Below are 16,115 nucleotides of genomic sequence, written 5' to 3'. Positions count from 1 at the left end.
AGGGATGTCTGACATTTAGGGAAAAAAAGGAAATATTTCCTGTGGAACAGCTGCACAGTAATTGTTTGTCGGGCAGGAAAGACGGAACAATAGGACGTGTCTGAGCGTAATGTGGATCTGCTAATGTCTGCAAGGACTGAGAGGTGTCCATGTAACCTCAGAGCAGATACACTTCTCAGGAGGGCATCTCTCCCTCTCTCTTCCTTCTTCCAAATGTTAGAAGTAGCTGGAGGGGGGGATCAGTTTCATGCTTTGTCACTCCTGGATGTGGGCGGGGGGAAAGAGAAATCCATTGTGGAAACCTATAAAAGAAAGGAGCTGAGGTCATTAAAGACCAAAGAGAAAGGGGAAGCCAGAAAGAGTCGGAAACCCATGGAATGTTTATATGTGTCTTATTACACAGGGATCGGGTGGTGTGCATGACTGCTAACTCTGCTGACTGTGTGAATGGGACTGGAGAAGTGTTCCTGCAGCATCCTAGCTGCACAGCTGCTCACCTGGATCTAAGGATGCTGCTGGACCCAACATTCATGATCTAAATTGGAGCATTATAAGCGAATACAAGCGAAGGCATAACCAGTGTATAACCGACTATAAATCCTGATTCTAGGGAATCTTACGGGAGGTTATTCCATGCTAATGACTTTCAGTGCATGCGTTGCATTTTCCACTCCCATGTATTCCAACGACCAGATGTGCAGTTCCTCCAGTAACTGTTTAAAGTTATTGGGTGTGATTGTAAACTAGAGAAGAACAGATCCTGTAGTGCCTTCTGTTTCAGACATTTGGAGAATTGTGTCATACATAGCTCTTTACTCCTTCACTTCCACTCAGTGCTGAAGGATGAACATGGTTTTCCTGGGGTGGAATGGAGAGTGCTGCTGTCTTCTACCTCTACTGGCTGTAGTGCTGATGGTGGAGAGTACCCAACTAGATGCTTCCAGATCCAAGGTCAACTCCATCAAGTCCATTGTAGTGGTACAGACTCCCACTCTGGCCACCAACAGGTCTATAAGCTTCCAGCATGGGGTTTCCCACAAGAAAGGGAAGAACCTCGGCCAGGTAACATTTCATGTATTTTATGATAGGACTGCAGTATACTGGACCTTGTATTGTATTGCATATGGTCACTTATATTTCAAAGTATGAACCATGTAGAATCTATCTGATATATATATATATATATATATATATATATATATATATATATATATATATATAGTGTTTTGCAGAATTGACTTGATATATGTTTCATTGAAAACAGTATTAAAGATGAATAGTGGAGGAGAAATAAACTTTCATGGTAATGAATATCCTTACAGAGGCTGAAGACAATCTATGCTTGTAAATTATATATATATATATATATATATATATATATATATATATATATATATTTCAGAAACGTTGCACTGGCTGAAATTGTTACTATGAAATAGAGACCATAAGTTTTTTTCACTATATGGAAGTGCTGCGACTTCTTGGGTATATATATATATATATATATATATATATATTTATTCCAGTTCTAATTATACACGTCATTTTCCATCCCTAAAGACTAGTATAGGTTACACTAGGGACTCTGACTGTATCATAACATTGAGGCTAGGTTCACACTATGTAAAAACAACGGCCATTGTTATGAAATACGGCCGTTTTTTTTTTACATAGTGCGAACCTAGCCTAAAAACGTGTAAAGTTATATCTCACTAGAGTTATAATCTTAGCAATGTTACTGCCCATGTACAAGATGACATAAGAAATTCTCATAATCCTAGCATAGATAATCAGTATAGGCAAGAACAGAAGGTATTTTACTTAAGTGAAGATGATGGATGCTTTTGCTGAAGTTACGTTTTCTCCTATCCTGTCCTATCCCATATTATCGGCTGTTGAGTATCATTGTGATATATACAGGTTCTCCAGAGCTGTGTGGTACTAAGGTGCTACATAGACATGCACGTTCTAGACAGGGATTACTGTGTGTTTTTGGTTTAAGGGATGCTGGTATTACAGTATTAGAAGTCAAGGACAATGTCTTCTAGTGTTTATGGTGTAAAATGTTCGTCTTGTCCTATCCCGAATAACAGTCTTGTTGAATCGACCCCATAAAGACTATATGGATGTGATTTATTTAAAGGGCAACTCCAGCGAAAAAAAAGGTTCTCTTTCAAATCAACCGGTGTCGGAAAGTGCCGGAGATTTGTAATTTACTTCTATTAAAAAATCTCCAGTCTTCTACTACTTATCAGCTTCTGTGTGTCATAGACAGATATGCAGGACATACAGCAGATGATAAGTACTGGAGAAAGGGAGATTTTTTAATAGAAGGAAATTACAAATCTCTGGCACTTGATTTGAAAGAGAAAAAAAAATCACTGGAGTTGCCCTTTAAGGGTTATAATTCTGGTATATAATGTAGTGGATGCATTTATAATGTGTGATATTGATTTATACAGATTGATACATCACAGATGGTTATGACTTTTACTATGCAGATAACCTGCAGTCCTATGTAAAACGCAGGCACTAGACAATCTATCCTATAATTTAAAAAAAAAATACTTATCAGATTGGCAGTCACCAATTACCGATCATGATGTCATTGATACCCAGAATGTTATAGACTGACGTGAGTTTACTGAGCTAGTCTACTAAGGTATGTTCAGGTTATTACTGTGTTTTAATACCCGACATTAAAGCAAGTCTTAAAAAATCCCATCTGGTGAGCAGGTCCAGGATTTCCATAAAAGATCGATTTCTTCTTTATGTTCTTTTTATTGTTCATGTATTTTCAATATTATTGCCATGTGATCTACCCACAAAAAGTTAAAAAAAATGTAATTACCAGTACAGATGTAGCAGAGCTGAATTTGTCATTCGTAACTGATTCTCTTTTAGGCTATATTCACACAACGTTTTTTCAGCTCCGTTTAAAATGACGTCCGTTAGTTGGAGTCCAAAATAACGGACGTTATTTAGCTGTCTGGCAATGACTGGTGTTTGCACGTTATTTTAGTTTGGGATTACTAATTGGCCTTTGGATGCTGCTTAATTGAAAAGTCCATTGAATTCAATAGTAAAAACGGAGAATGAACGGTGACAAAAGAAAAACTGCGCGTGAACAACTAATAAAAAACGGCCGCTGTTTTCAAAAGACGTCCGGAAATAATGATCATGGTCATTATTTTGACGTCCGCAGTAAAAACGTCCGTTATTCAATGCAGTGGATATCCGTCTTCCCATTGATTTCAATGCATTGTCATTGCAGTCAGTTAAATTGCAGCAAAAACGGAAGTTTTTTTCAATATCAAAATCGGACGCCTTTTCTCTATTTTTGACATTGTGTGAACATAGCCTTACAGGATGGTAAAGCAAAAGAAAAAAAAATGACATCATTATGAGTTGTACTACATTACAAACTTAGCTCTGCTACATGTTTAAATCCTTGCTACACTGACTCCATTGCTGAATCCATGCTGCACAGCTGTGCCGTGGCTGTTGTCATACTCACCCTCACTTGTGTGGTTGCCTTCGCAGTCTCATTGCCTGTCCTCATTGCTGTCCTCTGTTCTTCTATAAGAAGTGTAGACAGGGAATTCATCCCTTCAGGTCTGGCCATTCTAGACAGATATTCCCAGCACCCCATCTTATCACAGCGGCCATCTGGCTTCTATTAACATGCCTCTTACACGTTTTTTTTTTTTTTTCTCCCCCCCCCCCCCCCTTCAAAATGAGCTAACATGAACTACACATCATAAGATAAGTGACATATAATATGTCACAGAAAAGAGAACATTATAATTTCAACTGAAATAACATGTTGGACAGGTTACCTGATATGGCAGTTCCAGATAAACATATGTTATTTATCCAAATAAATCAACACTAATTCCATGCATGTGTCTGCGAATGGGGAAAAAATATCTATCGCATGGCCAGAGTCTTCACTTATTGTATATAGGCGTGTTACTGGAACACATGGATGTGTACGATTTGTTCTGTGCATCATTAAAGGCTAATTTGTAACTTTTACTACCTCTACTATAAGCAATAGCTTTACAGGAACTTTCCCTTCTTCATCCCTAAGGCAAAGACTTTCACATGCACTGATACTTGACTCCTAATGGCTGCGACAAAGATTTAGAATTTTTTTCTTCTTGTGAATATACAAGATAAAAAAATGATCATATAAAAAAAACATCATCCTAATGTTTCAAAATCTTGCTAAAATTGTATTAAAGAAGCGTAGATAGGAGAGAGATAGATAGATAGATAGATAGATGATAGATAGATAGATAGATAGATAGATAGATAGATAGATAGATAGATGATAGATAGATAGGAGATAGATAGATAGAAGATAGATAGATAGAAGATAGATAGATAGATAGATAGATAGATAGATAGGAGATAGATAGATAGGAGATAGATAGATAGATAGATAGATAGATAGATAGATAGGAGATAGATAGATAGATAGATAGATAGATAGATAGATAGATAGGAGATAGATAGATAGATAGATAGATAGGGAGATAGATAGATAGATAGATAGATAGATAGAGATATTTGAGATGGGTAGATAGATCAATGGATGATGTAAGATAGATAGATATATATATATTAAAAGATAGATAGATAGATAGATAGATAGATAGATAGATAGATAGATAGATAGATAGAAGATAGATAGATAAATAGATAGATAGATAGGAGATAGATAGATAGATAGATAGATAGGAGATAAATAGACAGGAGATAGATAGATAGATAGATAGATAGATAGATAGATAGATAGATAGATAGATAGGAGATAGATAGATAGATAGATAGATAGATAGATAGATAGGAGATAGATAGATAGATAGATAGATAGATAGATAATAGATAGATAGATAGATAGATAGATAGGTAGATAGGTAGATAGGTAGATAGATAGATAGATAGGAGATAGATAGATAGATAGATAGATAGATAGATAGATAGATAGATAGAAAGATATGAAATAGTTATAGACAACAGATAGACAGTTATGCAATTGATAAATGTTTGATAGATCCATAGATATGCAATAGATAGATCTGAAGATTTGTGATAGATGGACAGGAAGATCAGATATGGATAGATAGATAGATAGATAGATAGAGATATTTGAGATGGGTAGATAGATCAATGGATGATGTAAGATATATATATATATATTAATTAAAAGATAGATAGATAGATAGATAGATAGATAGATAGATAGATAGTAGAGATGAGCAAACCGGGTTCGGGTTTGAGTCGATCAGAACCCGAAAGCTCGGCATTTGATTAGCTGGGGCTGCTGAACTTGGATAAAGCTCTAAGGTTGTCTGGAAAACATGGATACAGCCAATGACTATATCCATGATTTCCACATAGCCTTAGGGCTTTATCCAACTTCAGCAGCCAACGCTAATCAAATGGCGAAAGTTCAGGTTCGGAAGGACTCGAGCATGCTCTAGGTTCGCTCATCTCTAATAGATAGATAGATAGATAGATAGACAACAGACACATAAAGAACCAATATGCAATGGATATACAAATAAAACCCAGAACAAATATGTAATATTCTAATAGTAAATTAGAAAGAACATACAAATAGGAGCCTTTTAAGTTGCCATTTAGAGCTTGTTGTGTTATTGTTCCTGTTTGTTTATTATTCCTAATTTGGTGATTTGTTTAATGGACGGCATCAGCCTTAATTGCATAAAACAAATATAAAAAATCTGCAACAAGAACTTTAATCCAGAAAATCCAAACAGATGGGGATAGTTACAATGTATGAAAAGCTAAAACATCCTGCGTTAATCAGGATTCTGTAAGATGTGAAATTCTGAATTATGATTTATTCATGGTAAATATGCACCTCCTGGATTTTCATTTTACAGTCAGAATAAGTATTTTCTAGAAATCTGTTCCTTTTTATATCGTGGGTCTGTCCTTTATAAGATTACGTATGAATTGTATGGAGTTCCTGGAGTCATGCATGAGCTATGATTAAACCTTCACTGTTAATTCATCTAGAGGGTGACTGGTGCTATGTTGTAATGCTTGTAATTTTAAGGATTTTTTTTTTTTTTTTACTTGTGCGTATGTCATATTACATATAATGTCTGCTGGAAGGCTACTTTGGATTGGAGCCAAAATTATGGTACTTCAACTCATTATTGTAAGACTTTAAAAGGAATCTGACAGCAGAATTGTGAGACTGTGTATTTGAACCTTCTGCAGCTCAGCTACATATGTTAGTATTCATTGTGCAGAAGGTAGAGATATTCATTTACAAACATACATCTACAGATGGAGCAGGACTCGTGTCTTTTGTCGAATGTAATGACTTAATATGGAATATTTATCTGCAATCCTATGGAAAACCATAAATAACATTTACATATTGTACATTTTGTGAACTTTGTCAAATTCCGCAATTGGGAGCTGAGCAACTCATCTCTACTGCGTCTATATCTGCGAAATCGTTGCGTTTTGGCAGACTGGTAAACTGATGATTTTCATGATAGACTATATATATATATATATATATATATATATATATATATATATATATGAGAAATCATGATTGAAAGGGGTTCAGTGTTGTGCAGATTAGATTTGTTTAACCCACTAAAATAAGGATTTATTCCCATGTTAATTTTTTTTTTTTATGCAGTTTGCGATCATACCTGGAGAATGTTTATTAAGACTGAGAGTTCTGCGCTTTTCAAATCAGTGTCTTAGAACCTGAACATGTGAACATGGACAAGTGATAAATATATGCACAATATTTTTTGGCGTAGAAAACGACTGGGCGTATAAGACGACCCCAAACTTTTCCAGTTAAAATATAGAGTTTCGGATATATTCGCCCTATAGGACTACCCCTCTTCCAACGCACAGCAAATAAAAATTTATTAAAAATAATCAGCAGTGAGATCTGAGAGGCAGAGAAGGAGGTACAGTAATACCGGTAGGATGGGTGAAAGAGGTGTGTTTTTTTGGGCACAGCGCCACTCTACCATTTCACTTTTTTCCATACACCGGATGCCTGCAGCTTGCTCTGCCCTTCATACGGTTGCAGCACATGGCGGAGATGCAGACGTTTTTTAGCTCCCCCCACCGTAAGCGGCGACCGCAGATTCTCCAGTCCGGTTTCGAAGTTTTTCAGCACCCGCCCTATAAGACGACACCCAACGTATAAGACTACCCCTGACTTTTGAGAAGATTTTCCTGGGTTAAAAAGTAGCGTTATACGCAGGAAAATACTGTTTCTGCATTGTTTACTGACAGACTAACCCAAAATATACAAACTCAAGGCAAATATTTCTGTACTTCAACAAGTCATTTGGTGCATGGTCGCTGTAAGGGAGCACCTCCCCTCCCCTCCAGTTCATATTACGGACCTGTGGGCACTCTATCTCTTAACTTTGAATCGTTGCTTTGGTTTTTTATATCACTAATACTAATTGGCGAGTGACATTTAAGAAAACATTTACTTTACTCCCTCTATAAATGTACAACGTGGGTTTAGATTGGACCAAAATTTATACTGATTGTTCGGTCCGCACTTTACATTGTTGCCCCTAGCAACCAATCAGATTCCACCTTTCATTTTCCACAGAGTCTGTGAGGAATGAAAGGTGGAATCTGATTGGTTGCTAGAGGCAACTGAGCCAGTTTTACTTTACACCATGTTTGATAAATCTCCACCCTGTCCCCATTAGGACTCACAATCTGTATGTTTTGGGAGAAAACCCATGCAAACACGTAGAGAACATAAAAACTCTTTGCAGATGTTGCCCTTGGGATATATACCCAGGACCCCAGCCCGGCAAAGGGTACAGTGCTAACCACTGAGCCGCCATGCTAACAGAATTTTCTATAATATCATATATTAGAAGCTCCTTCAGTCCAAATGTTGTAAAATATTATGGATTTACAAAGAAGAATGTTGGCTCTATAGCAAAAATCACAACAGGGCTTCTTTTCTTTTCAAACTCATTTTATGGAATAGTGCATAGAGTATGATAGAGGCAATGTAAAGTTATAAGGTTACAAGTCATTTAAGTAGGCAAGCAATAGCAGGTACATTAAGTAGAGGATATAAAACATAAAATCCAATGCTAATGCGCGCCTTTGTTGTTTAGGTGTTGTAGAGATGTCAATGTCAAGTTATGTTTTAACTGTTAAACTAGAAAATAGGGGTGTGGGGTGGGTCCAGGATACAGCCTATTACCTAGGTTGAATCCTGGAATTCCAGGTGGTACCCTGGCAGTCTCCTCCTTCCCCACGTACCGGGAAGGCATCGGGAATCAAATCTGGAAGGTTCAACAAGGTTTGAGTTCTATAGAACCTAAGACAGCAATATACAGTATTTAAATGGCTGCTCGAATGATACAGACTAAAAAGGACGTATCAATCCTGCCTTAAAGCCGGGATAAAACCTGAATTGGAGGTTTAGTTGGGTTGAGGGTTCCATCCAAAATACGGGATAAAATAGTAAAACATGCTGTGCTAGTTTGTCTGGTAAAATGCTGTATACCAAGACAGAAACCCAAAGGACTCAATTAACAGTAGTTGGGGAGGTGGTGGGGGGGGGGGGGGGGGGGGGTTCAGGGCAGGGAGTGGGAGGATTTTTTTTTTAAAAATGCTCACCTGTCCTCATGCCCTCATTGTTCCGCATCACCGGGCTCCCATACTCTGCCAGGTGTCCGCATCTCCATCACGATCTGGGTTGAACATCACAAGTGGGTGGGATTTAGCATGCCCAACCAATCAGTGACTGCTGCGGTGTCCGGCACCAATAACTGGTTGGCTGAGCAGGAGAGATACCCAACTTGATCATGATGTAGCCGGAGGGGAGCTAAGAAGACAGCCGTGGGGGCAAGAGCTGGATGTGGTATTGAGCGGGCACTAGGACAGATTTTTTATGTTGCCCCACCCCCAGCCCGGAATAATTTTTTTGCCCAGCGCTGGACTTTCCCTTTTAAGTCAATGGAGTCAAATTAGAGGTGTTAGTGTCTGTCGTGGAACAGACCTGCTACCATAACTGCACTTAACAACACCATTACTACTATAAGAACCCCCAACTTGTGTAGACAGAAAGGCAACAAGATCCTTAGATTAGAGTCAGGAAGTCAATACAAGACCCCCCCCCCCGCCCCCAACATTAGCCAGACCTTGTTGGGGGGCAGCTTACTTTTAGTAAACAGCCTGCTTAACAATAATTACAAAAAGAAATTAAAAAATCTAGACTCTAACACCACCGACCGACTCTCTATTTATTCACTGAAATATTGTCGGAGTAGGATTACGTATTTCATTGACGAAGGGAAAACTTCCATTATGAGGAAGAGAATAAATAGAATGACAAAGTCAGATTACAAGTTTTGTCTCTTTGTCTGGGTTAGAGCTACTGCCTATTATTAGGCGAAAAAAAAAGAAATACTATATTAACCATTTTCCTTCTCGAACCATCTCAGACGCATTCCCAGGAGACACTCCTCCAGTAAACAGTACACCGTCATTCTCCTTGATAGAAATATATCAGTGAGAACCAAGTGGAGACGTGACATTTAAAACTATCAGGATCAGGTATTTTGCTTCAGGGCTAATAGGAAGAAAAGAGGGTTTGGGGGAAAAAAAGAGGAAATCTAAGAGGTGTTCAGGTCTAAAACATGATTTTGCCAATGATGAATAGGCAAACGGATAGATTACGTCCAGGCAGACATTATTAGCACCTTCAATGCATTCTTCTCCTGAGAACTATAAACACTGGGACACATTGCATCTGTTTCAATAGGAGACCTTGATTGGCACTCAGCAGGCACTGGGAAGCTGCCTGGACCAGGCGTCTTAAGGTGCACACCTATTAGAACACAATGCATTGTCAGATGTGACAAAGAGAACAATACCCAGGCAGATCTCTTTACAAATCAATTAAATAAATATACTTATTAGAAAATGATTCATTTGTAACGCACCAATTTACGCAAGAATCTGCATATTTAAAGGGATTCTTCTATCCTATAAAGTGATATCATGTATGCAGTTACTTCATCATAGGCTGAAAATTGAGTGGTATAAAATAAAACAGCACGGGGCCCTACTATAGATTGACCACCCATATTAGCAAGTAACATTAAAGGGGTACTCCGGCGAAAACCTTTTTCTTTCAAATCAGCTGGTTTAAGAAAGTTATACAGATTTGTAATTTACTTCTATTTAAAAATCTCAAGTCTTCCCATACTTATCAGCTGCTGTATTCCATGCAGGAAGTGGTGTTTTCTTTTCAGTCTGACACAGTGCTCTTTGCTCCCATCTCTGTCCAGAGCAGGAGAGGTTTTCTATGGGGCAGCAGAGAGCACTGTGTCAGACTGAAAAGAAAATACCATTTCCTGTGTGACATACAGCAGCTGATAAGTACTGAAAGACTTGAGATGTTTAAATAGAAGTAAATTACAAATCTATATAACTTTCTGAAACCAGTTGATTTAAAAGAAAAAGATTTTCGCCAGAGTACCCCTTTAACAACATGATTATTTGCTTATACATCTTTGCCTACTCCCATAGTCTTCCTGGGATCTGCATCCACCACTAGAGCTGACTGTAGCTGCTGGGCCCCCTAAACTGTGCTACTCGTGAGTTACGTCTATGCCTTGCAAACAGGCCATGAATCAAACATCCTGGGGGAGATTTATCAAACATGGTGTAAAGTGAAACTGGCTCAGTTTCCCCTAGCAGTGGCGGATTATAATGTGGGCGGTTTGGGCAGCCGCCCGGGGCCCGAGGCTCCGGGGGGCCCATGCCACGCCGCCCACATTATAATGCTGCTGCCGCCCGGCCCCCCCTCGCCACTGCAGGCTCTTGTGACCCCAAGCATTGTTTTGCTTGCGGTCACAAGAGTCCTGCTCTTACTGTCCCCGGCTGATGTTTGGCTGCCGGAGGTGTCCCGTCCTATCCCTGGCAGCGCGCGCATCAGACAGCTCCCCGTGCGCTTGCTGCTGTGACTTATGGCGCACAGGGAGCTCTGTGATGCGCGCGCTGCCGGGGGATAGGACGGAGCCTGCAGGACAGGAGAGGATCGACGGGGGAACGGGTTGTAAGGTGAGTTTTCTTTGTTTTGTTTGTTTTTTTAAATCTGCCTCACGGAGGGAGGAGGGGGGGGGGACCATCTATAAGAGGGGGGGAGGGGGACCATCTATGGGAGGGGGACCATCTATAAGAGGGGGGAGGGGGACCATCTATAAGAGGGGGGGACGGGGACCATCTATGAGGGGGGGGAGGGGGACCATCTATAAGAGGGGGGGAGGGGGACCATCTATAAGAGGGGGGGAGGGGGACCATCTATAAGAGGAGGAAGACCATCTATAAGAGTGGGGGGGGAGGGGACCATCTATAAGAGGGGGGGGAGAGGGGGACCATATATAAGGGGGGAAAAGAGAGGGACCATCTATAAGAGGGGGGGAGAGGGGAACCATCTATAAGGGGGAAGAGGGGGACCATCTATAAGGGTATAAGGGGGGGAAGAGGGGGACCATCTATACGGGGGAAGAGGGGGACCATCTATAAGGGGGGAAAGGGGGACCATCTATAAGGGGGGGAAGAGGGGTACCATCTATAAGGGGGGGAAGAGGGGGACCATCTAGAAGGGGGGGGGAAGGGGTACCATCTATAAGTTGGGGTGGAGAGGGATACCATCTATAAGGGGGGGGAGAGGGGTACCATCTATAAGGGGGGAAGAGGGGGACCATCTATAAGGAGGGAAGAGGGTGACCATCTATAAGGGGGGAAGAGGGTGACCATCTATAAGGGGGGAAGAGGGGGACCATCTCCTATAGGATTAGCACCCTCCTCTCCTGACATCCTCTGTGCTGCTGTGACCTCCCCTATAAGATCAGCACCCTCCTCTCCTGACATCCTCTGTGCTGCTGGGACCTCTCCTATAGGATTAGCACCCTCCTCTCCTGACATCCTCTGTGTTGCTGGGACCTCTCCTATAGGATTAGCACCCTCCTCTCCTGACATCCTCTGTGCTGCTGTGACCTCCCCTATAAGATCAGCACCCTCCTCTCCTGACATCCTCTGTGCTGCTGTGACCTCCCCTATAAGATCAGCACCCTCCTCTCCTGATATCCTCTGTGCTGCTGTGACCTCCCCTATAAAATCAGCACCCTCCACTCATGACATCCTTTGTGCTGCTGTGACCCTGCGACCTCCCCTATAAGATCAGCTCCCTCCTCCCCTGAAACCAGGTGGCAGTATGTTTATTGGGGGCAGTGGAGGTGGGGTGGACAATGCTTACTGGGAGCAGCAAGGGACCAAACATTATGTTTATTGGGGCCAGCAGGGAGGGGAGGCAGGCAGTGTTTATTGGGGACAGCGTGGGGGCAGGGGCGCCGCAATCATGAGGCGACCTGAATCGTCTGCCTCAGGCGGCGCCACTAGCTGTCACCATGGGGGCGGCATTCAGTGGCAGATTATAATATGAGCGGTTCGGCGGCCGCCCACATTATAATCCGCCACTGACTGTACCATGTACTGGAGCCCCCCCGCCCCCGGGCAGTATCTGTAATGAGATGCTGTGAGCGGGGGGGACTGTATTCATAAGCGCCGCGCTGTACTAAATCAGCCGCGCCGTGCTGATACTACAGCGCGGCGCTTATGAATACAGTCCCCCCCCGCTCACAGCATCTCATTACAGATACTGCCCGGGGGCGGGGGGGCTCCAGTACATGCATTCCACGTCCGTGATCCGTCAGGATCACGGAACGTGGGAATGCAGCCTTTAGTCCCCCGGGTGATGCGCGGCTGCCGGAGGTGTCCCGTCCTGTCCCCGGCAGCGCGCGCATCAGAGAGCTCCCCGTGCGCCGGAAGTCACAGCCGCAGGCGCATGGGGAGATCTGTGATGCGCGCGCTGCCGGGGACAGGACGGGACACCTCCGGCAGCCGCGCATCACCCGGGACCAGACCAGAGAGGCTCGACGGGGGAACGGAGGGCAGGTGAGTTGTGTGCTGTTTTTTGTTTTATCTGCTGTGCAGGGGGGGGGGGGGGGAGAGGGGGACCATCTATAAGGGAGGGGGGAAAGAGGGGGACGATCTATAAGGGAGGGGGGAAAGAGGGGGACGATCTATAAGGGAGGGGGGGAAGAGGGGGACGATCTATAAGGGGAAACCATCTATAAGGGAGGGGGAGAGGGAAGAGGGGGACTATCTATAGGGGGGAGAAGGGGACCATCTATAAGGGAGGGGGGAAAGAGGGGGACCATCTATAAGGGGGGGGACGATCTATAAGGGAGGGGGAGAGGGAAGAGGGGGACTATCTATAGGGGGGGGGAAGGGGACCATCTATAAGGGAGGGGGGAAAGAGGGGGACCATCTATAAGGGAGGGGGACGATCTATAAGGGGGGGGACCATCTATAAGGGAGAGGGAAGAGGGGGACCATCTATAAGGGAGGGGGGAAAGAGGGGGACCATCTATAAGGGGGGGGCCATCTATAAGTGAGGGGGGAAAGAGGGGGACCATCTATAAGGGGGGGCCATCTATAAGGGGGGGGGGCATCTATAAGGGAGGGGGAGAGGGAAGAGGGGGACTATCTATAGGGGGGGAAGGGGACCATCTATAAGGGAGGGGGGAAAGAGGGGGACCATCTATAAGGGAGGGGGACGATCTATAAGGGGGGGGACCATCTATAAGGGAGGGGGAGAGGGAAGAGGGGGACCATCTATAGGGGGGGGGGAAGGGGACCATCTATAAGGGAGGGGGGAAAGAGGGGGACCATCTATAAGGGGGGGCCATCTATAAGGGAGGGGGGAAAGAGGGGGACCATCTATAAGGGGGGACCATCTATAAGGGAGGGGGACCGTCTATAAGGGGGGGGAAGAGGGGGACTATCTATAGGGGGGAGGGTGACCATCTATAAGGGAGGGGGAGAGGGAAGAGGGGGACCATCTATAAGGGAGGGGGGAGAGGGGGACCATGTATAAGGGGGGGAGGGGGACCATCTATAAGGGGGGGAAGAGGGGGACCATCTATAAGGGGGGAAGAGGGGGACCATCTCCTAAAAGATCAGCACCCTCCTCTCCTGACATCCTCTGTGCTGCTGGGACTTCTCCTATAGGATTAGCACCCTCCTCTCCTGACATCCTCTGTGCTGCTGGGACCTCTCCTATAGGATTAGCACCCTCATCTCCTGACATCCTCTGTGCTGCTGGGACCTCTCCTATAGGATTAGCCCCCTCCTCTCCTGACATCCTCTGTGCTGCTGGGACCTCTCCTATAAAGTCAGCCCCCTCCTCTCCTGACATCCTCTGTGCAGCAAGGGACCAAACATTATGTTTATTGGGGACAGCAGTGGGGGAGGCAGTAGTGGATTATAATGTGGGCGGATTGACGGGGGGGGGGGGGGGCGTCATTCTATAGTTCGCCTCGGGCAGCAGAGAGGCTAGAATCACCCCTGCGTGGGGGGCAGTAGCGGAGTATAATGTGGGCGGATTGACGGGGGGGGCCCAGGTTGGGTGGACAGCCCGGGGACCAGGGTACATTTAATCCGCCACTGGCCCCTAGCAACCAATCAGATTCCACCTTTCATTCCTCGCAGACTCTTTGGAAAATGAAAGGTGAAATCTGATTGGTTGCTAGGGGCAACTGAGCCAGTTTCACTGTACACCATGTTTGATAAATCTCCCCCACAGTTTTGAGATTATGGAGGAGATTTATCAAACATGGTGTAAAGTAAAACTGTCTCAGTTGCCCCTAGCAACCAATCAGATTTCACCTTTCATTTACCAAAGGATCTGTGAGGAATTAAAAGTGGAATCTGATTGGTTGCTAGGGGCAACAGAGCCAGTTTCCCTTTACACCAAGTTTGATAAATCTCCCCCTATCTCTTTAAATGTACATGATGTGGTATAGACTGGAAAAAGTCACAGAATTCTTGGCAGCTGAGGACGCTACTGGGGTGTCTGGTCCATATGCAGCTGTATACTTCCTATTAACCTACATAGGAACTGTATACAGCTGTATATGGGTTGGACCCCCTAGTGATGCCAAGATTTTACACATGATGTATAAAATCTTGGCACCACAAAAGGTCCGACCCATGTAAACTATGTACAGCGACTTTTCAGGTGACATAATAATATTGCAAGGGAAGGGAGGATGAGTTCTCTGTACTAAAGAAAAGGAGCACCGACTACTGATTTTCAGAAAACCTCTTCATTAATAAAACTTTATTTGCAAATCGACCATAAGTCCTTGAAAAGGCTTCATTTTTGGCTTTATATTTCTATTAGCTCTATTAGCCGCCTGTGAGAGTCCGCCATTGAAATACGCTGTGTTCTAACAACTGTAGAAGTCTGCTATTGTTGACATACAGAATTTGGGGAAACCATGAACACCTGTTTGACGTGTGCAGCTGAACTTATGGAAGATTTATTATCCCCTCAATTGCTCATAAGATCATAAAACAAAAATTGTGTAACAATCACACATCTGTTAGGAAGCAAAGGAGGGGACGCAGCAGAAGGGATTTCAGATACTAGACTATAGTCAGAGTTGATTCATTGCTTTTCAGGCCTGTGGATAAGGACAGTCGGTAGGAAAAACTGAGTTTTCAATACCTGTAGATGAGCCCTAATTAAATAACCAGTGATATATACAACCCCACCAACACGGGGGATGCATTCTGCTTGTATACAACTGAAGGAGACCAGCACTTTATACATTACCATGAGAGATGAGCAAAGCGAAGATGGCGAATCAAGATTTGCTGCGAATCTTGCTGTCAATTTATTTACTTGTGCCAAGCGAATTCCCGTCAATTTGTTAAGGAAGTTCACAAAAACAAAATGGCGGTTGCATCTGCTGTCTGGGGCGTCACTGGGCAGGAGAAAGGGATTAAAGGGAACCTGTCGCCCCAGCTGCTGGGGTGAAGCCCGCCCGACCCCCCGGTGGAGCCCCTTATATTTACACCTTCCTCAAAGTCCCGGACGCCGTCCCGTCGCAGAGAAATCCCCATCTGAAGCCACGTGGGCTCATCAGAGCTGAGTCCAGCGCCCATAGAGAATGACTGGAGCAGAATGACTGGGC

At 43.5% G+C, this 16,115-nt stretch overlaps 1 protein-coding gene across 1 annotated transcript in view; it reads left to right on the top strand.

The window, feature by feature from the left end:
* The first annotated feature begins 266 nt into the window (after positions 1-266).
* DKK2 (dickkopf WNT signaling pathway inhibitor 2) overlaps positions 267-16,115 on the top strand; it is an 80,914-nt gene continuing 65,065 nt past the window's right edge. Inside the window, exon 1 of the mRNA XM_069978442.1 lies at positions 267-1,062. Within this exon, the coding sequence (XP_069834543.1) occupies positions 844-1,062 (219 nt within the window). The 5' untranslated portion in view covers positions 267-843. The remainder of the gene's footprint in view (positions 1,063-16,115) is intronic.

This window comes from Dendropsophus ebraccatus, chromosome 7 (genome assembly GCF_027789765.1).
Source record: "Dendropsophus ebraccatus isolate aDenEbr1 chromosome 7, aDenEbr1.pat, whole genome shotgun sequence".
Classification (NCBI taxonomy): Eukaryota; Metazoa; Chordata; class Amphibia; order Anura; family Hylidae; genus Dendropsophus; species Dendropsophus ebraccatus.
This window is presented reverse-complemented; position numbering and strand designations above follow the sequence as displayed.